Source organism: Microtus ochrogaster, chromosome 7 (genome assembly GCF_000317375.1).
Source record: "Microtus ochrogaster isolate Prairie Vole_2 chromosome 7, MicOch1.0, whole genome shotgun sequence".
Taxonomy (NCBI): domain Eukaryota; kingdom Metazoa; phylum Chordata; class Mammalia; order Rodentia; family Cricetidae; genus Microtus; species Microtus ochrogaster.
The window spans coordinates 71,750,890-71,756,396 of record NC_022014.1 but is presented as its reverse complement, the minus strand read 5'-3'; the positions used below and the strand labels follow the sequence as shown (position 1 = coordinate 71,756,396).

The window sequence follows — 5,507 nt, the reverse complement described above, 5'->3', positions numbered from 1 at the left end:
CTCCCTTTGTAGACCAGGCTGGTCTCGAACTCACAGAGATCCGCCTGCCTCTGCCTCCCGAGTGCTGGGATTACAGGCGTGCGCCACCACCGCCCGGCTGAGAGAACAAATCTTGCCACCCGCAAGCCAACCTCTGTTTCTATTTGCGTCAGTTAAAAGTTTTTAGTTTTTTAGTAGCGGATACAGCACAGTAGCAGGGGGAAATGCAATATGAACAAGTAACAGTTTCCCTTAGTTGGTAGAGGACCTGCCCAGCACGCACAGAGCCCTGGGTTCGATCCCCAGCACCATATAAAATCAGGCATGGGGGTGCCATGCCTAAAACCCCAGCTCTTGGGAGGTGGGATCAGGAGGATTAGATGTCCCAGGTTACTCCCCATAGCCGCAGGGCACATTCTCTCCACCTCCGGATTTTAAAGCATTTCCCTTCAGAAAACGCCTCTGTGCCTTTCGGTGCAGTGGGTATAACTGTCCTTTTTTGTCACCGGAGAAGCTGAGGGAGGAACTTATTTCAGATAGGCCATGGCTGAGTCAAACCTAATCCAGATCCTTGACTCTCCAGCCTGTCCCAGCAGCATGTCCTTACAGCAGGCTGCCCCAGGAACACACAGGCAGGAGCCAAGATGCCCAGCCTGCTGCGTGGGTCCTCAGTCTCCTCCCAACCAGGACTCCCCTGCAGCTGCTGGCCTCCTTGGCTTCCTCAGGGCAGCAGAATCTTGTCAGATTTCACACTGCCTAGGCTCTTACCTCTCTTTTCCTTCCAGTGAGTTTGGAGTCCATGTCCTCAGTGGCCAGATTTCCAGTGACCATCAACCAACCGACTGTACCCAAGTTGTATGACCCTGGACCAGGTAAGGCTCTTGTCATTGGGGATCTAGGATTGCATCAGGCTGGGTGAAGTTCAGAGGGTGTGGTGCTGGGAATGACAAGGGCTCCCATAGAGTCATGTATTTGAATGCTTGGTCCCCAGTTGGTGGGACTGTTTAGGAAGGATTAGGAGGTGTGGCCTTGTTGGAGGAGGCCTGTCCCTGAGGGTCGGCCTTGAGGCTTCAAAAGTCCACACCAGACCCAGTCTTGCTTTGTTTGCTTCCAGTTGTGAATGAGAGGTAAGCTCTCGGCCTAAAGTGCCACGCCTGCCTGCCTGCTGTCTCGCTCTCGGTTATTACGGTTATTACGGTTATTACAGTCACTGTCTTAGCGTTTCTATTGCTGTGAAGAGACACCATGACCACAGCAACTCTTTTTTTTTTAAGATTTTATTTATTTATTATGTATAGAAAGTCTGCCTCCATGTATGCCTGCAGGCCAGAAGGCGCCAGATCCCATTACAGATGGTTGTGAGCCACCATGTAGTTGCTGGGAATTGAACTGGGGTCCTCTGGAAGAATAGCCAGTGCTCTTAACTGCTGAGCCATCTCTCCAGCCCCCACAGCAACTCTTATAAAGGAAAATATTTAGTTGGCTGGCTTACAGTTCAGAGGTTCATTTATTATCCTCATGGTGGGACATGGTGGCACACAGGCAGACATGATGGTGCTGGAGAGGCAGCTGAGAGTTCTACATCTTGTGTAGGCAACAGGAAGTGAATTGAGATACTAGGCATGGCTTGAGCATACATGAGATCTCAAAGCCCACCCCACAGCAACACACTTTCTCCAGAAAAGCCACACCTCTCAATAGTGCCACTCCTTATACGCTTATGGGGGCCATTACATTCAAGCCACGGCAGTCATGGGCTCACCTTCTGAAACTGCAAGCCCTCAACTAAATGATTCATGTGTAAGCTGCCCTGGTCATGGTGTCTCTTCACAGCAATAGAAAAGTACCTAAGGCAGAGGAATCACTTTTTCTTTACGATTCATTTTTTTATTATTTTTAATTGTGTGTGTGCACGCGTGCTCTTGTGTATGGTGCCCACAAAGGCCAGAGGTTGAATCGCCTTAGAGCTGGAGGTGTAGGTGGTTCTGATCCACCTGACGTGGATGCTGGGAACCAAAGTCTGGTCCTTTACAAGAACAGTGTGTGCTCTTCAGAGCTCAGCCCTTTTTTGAGACAAGGTCTCATGTGGCCCAGGGTGATCTCAAACTATGGATATAGTTGAGAATGAGAATATTACTGAACTTCTGAGCACCCTGCCTCGTTTCCCCAAGGGCTGGAATCTTGTGCCTGCGCCACCACGCTCACTTATGAGGGATCAGACCCAGAACTTTGGGTGTGTCAGGCAGGCTCTCCACCAACGGGGTCATAGTTTCACCCCTTCCTTCCGTGTTCCAGGCTCGCCTGATCATCCTCTGGACTCCACCTTGTTAGTGGTGAGATGACAGGCAATTATAGATTGTGTGTGTGTGTGTGTATGTGTCTGTGTGTGTGTGTGTGTGTGTGTGTGTGTGTGTGTGTGTGATGCAGTGCGCTCATGCCAGAGTGGGAATATGAACTTCAGAGGACAATCTCTGGTGTTGTCCTTGCTTTTCACCTTATTTGAGGTAGGGTCTCTTTTTTGGTTGGCTACTGCATATACCAACGTACCTGGCCTGCAACCTTCCAGAGTCTCCTGTCTCCGCCTCCCATCTTACCTCAGGAGCACTGGAGTTACAGATACGGCTATTGAGCCTAACTTTACATGGACTCTGGGGATTTGAACTCACAAACTCATGTTTGTACAACAGGTGCTTTGTCCACCAAAACATCATTCCAGCCCTGAGTGATTTTTTTTTTTAATGTTGAATCTGTAAACATTCATTCTTTTAGTGATTTTGCTCTTTGTTTTGTGAGATTGGGTATTGTTACATAGTCAAGGCTGGCGTGGACCTCGCCGTCCTCTGGTCTCTGCCTCTGAATCCTGGGATTGCAGGTGGGAGGCGGAATTCCTAGTGATTGGTATCTCTGTAGCTTTGGAGCCTGGCCTGGAACTCACAGAGATCTGCCTGTCTCTGCCTCCTAGTGCTAGAATTAAAGGTGTGTGCCACCACCGCCTGGCTGTTTTAGCTCACCTGCATAGACACCTTCTGATTGGTTTGATAAAGAGCTGAATGGCAGACAGCTAGGCAGGAGGGGATAGGCAGGACTTCTAGGGAAAGGAACTTGGGGGAAGAATCTGAGTGGCGGGAGATTCGCCAGCTGTTTGCAGGGGAAGTTGGATGTACATGCCTGAGGAGACGTAACAAGCCATGTGGCAGAATGTAGGTGAAAAGGAACAGGTTAATTTAAGTTATACTAGCTAGTTGGGAACAAGCCTAAACTAAGGTCAAGCTTTCATAATTAATAAAAGTCTCTGTGTCATTATTTGGGAGCTGGTGGTCTAAAGAAAGAACGCCATTATATATTATAACATCTTTATTTCCCAGTGCAGCTGACAAATTCTGATTAAGCATGCCCTGTGTACAGAATGCCTGAGGTCCCCAACTCTGACCAGTTGGAGGAGAAACGAAGCCATCAGATGACTGGAGGGTAGCTCAGTAGTTGAATGTTGCTTAGCATGCGTGAGACCCTGGGTTCAATCCCTGAACCAGCAGAAAACAAAACAAAACAAAATCCATTTGAACAGAGCAAATCCAGCATCAGGTTCCAGCATCCACTTTTACATTTTTCTCCAGAGAGGAAGCTCAGGAACCTGGTGACCATTGCCACCAAGACTTTCCTCCGTCCCCACAAGCTTAAGACCCTGCTGCGGAGTATCCGAAAATATTACCCGGACTTAACTGTGATTGTGGCTGATGACAGCAAGGAGCCCCTGAAGATTCAGGATGACTACGTGGAGTATTACTTCATGCCCTTCGGGAAGGTATGTTCCCCTCACATTGGGTGGACCTAGCTCCCAGAACAGGAGGACCCCAGATTCAGCTGCTTCCATGGTCTTCTCTAAGGAGCAGAGTCCTGTGGTGAGAGGCGTCTGGGCTTCTGCTGTTCAGGTGCAGAGGGAAACTGGAGCAATCTCATTTTCCACATCAATGAACTGTTAGTTTATTCCATCTTCATGCCGATCTGGTGTGGAATCGACAGGGTTCTTATGAGTGACTTACAGGAGCTGACATCTGATTGTGGTGTTGAGGGGTAACAGCAGACTTTTGTTCCCTGTGACTGAGCTCAAGCTAGGCTATCCTACCCTTTTCCCTCCCATCTTCCCCCAAGGATAGAAAAGGGAAGGATACCACTGATAGCAGATGCTCCCCATACCATCTTGCAGGAGGTAGAAGGGAACTGAGGTGAAAAGGGCTTCAGTCTATATTCCCAGAGGCCTCTGGACCAAAGAGGGACCCCCTACTCTGTCTCAGTCTCTGAATCCAGGAAGTCACTGTCCCGGCTCTTTTGGCTCTTTTGCTCTTTCAGCTTCTTCGGTCTTTCTCCGAGGCACCCCTCTGACACAGCAGGTGTCAGCCTTGTCTGAACTATGAATCCCCACAGATTCCAACTTTCCCCATGGTGGGAGGCAGCCTGGCTGGCGGGAATTCAGGAAGTCCCACCCCCAGGTGACAACTGCTGATCCAAACCCATGCCGCCTGCAGGGCTGGTTTGCTGGTAGGAACCTGGCCATCTCACAGGTGACCACTAAATATGTCCTCTGGGTGGATGACGACTTTCTCTTCGACAGCAAGACCAAGATTGAGGTACTGGTGGATGTCCTGGAGAAAACTGAACTGGATGTGGTAAGATCACCATAAAGCAGTAATGAGGAAGGATGGAGGAAGGATAGGAATGTCAGTGTCTGAGGGGATGAGGCAGGAGAGGGGCTCACAGCTAGGCTCCAGGGTGACTGCTGGACCTGGGGGATGGCTCAGCCCTTAAAGGCTAGGCTCACACCAGAAATAAAAGAGCGACTACTCGGTGGCTTTCTCTGAGCAAATTTTGTACCCCCCAGAAAAGACCCCCACAACTGTTCTGTTTGTAAAAGTGCATGTTGATGCACCATTTCTGATTCCTTTCTTGGACTGCACGAGGTTTAAGAGAACGGTCTTCTTGTTTAGTCACATTTTGATTTTTTTTTAGATTTATTTATTTTTATTTTATGTGTAGAGTCGTTTTGCCTGCATCTATATCTGCGCACCATAAGCACACCTGGTACCCACAGAGGCTAGAAGAAGGTGTTGGACCCTCTGGAACTAGAGTTACAGATGGGTAGGAGCGGCCATGTGGGTGCTGGATAGGAACAGAACTCAGGTCCTTTGCAAGAAAAAGTGCTCTTAATCTCCAAGCTCTCTCCACCCCCAACACTTGTTTTAAATATAAAAATACAATTGGGCATTGTTGTAAAAGGAGCGGCGGGGCTGCGTCCCCAGCACCCCGGGCCGCCTGCTAGCTTATGCCCTGAAATAATTACAAGGACACTGTATTCTTTTGAACACTGCTTAGCCCATTATATCTAGCCTCTTCTCGGCTAACTCTTGCACCTGGACTATCCCATTTCTAATAATGTGTGTAGCACCCCTAGGTGCGCTTACCAGGAAGATTCTAGCCTATGTCTGTAGTAATAGGAGCGGCGGGGCTGCATCTCCAGCACCCTGGCCGCCTCC

General features: G+C 49.2%; 1 protein-coding gene across 1 annotated transcript in view; it reads left to right on the top strand.

Annotated features, from left to right (window-relative positions):
• B4galnt2 (beta-1,4-N-acetyl-galactosaminyltransferase 2) overlaps window positions 1-4,658 on the top strand; it is an 18,443-nt gene extending 13,785 nt beyond the window's left edge. The window contains exons 6-8 of the mRNA XM_026780080.1: window positions 765-851; window positions 3,594-3,781; window positions 4,503-4,658. Of these exons, the coding sequence (XP_026635881.1) occupies window positions 765-851; window positions 3,594-3,781; window positions 4,503-4,658 (431 nt within the window). The remainder of the gene's footprint in view (window positions 1-764; window positions 852-3,593; window positions 3,782-4,502) is intronic.
• Window positions 4,659-5,507: the final 849 nt, after the last annotated feature.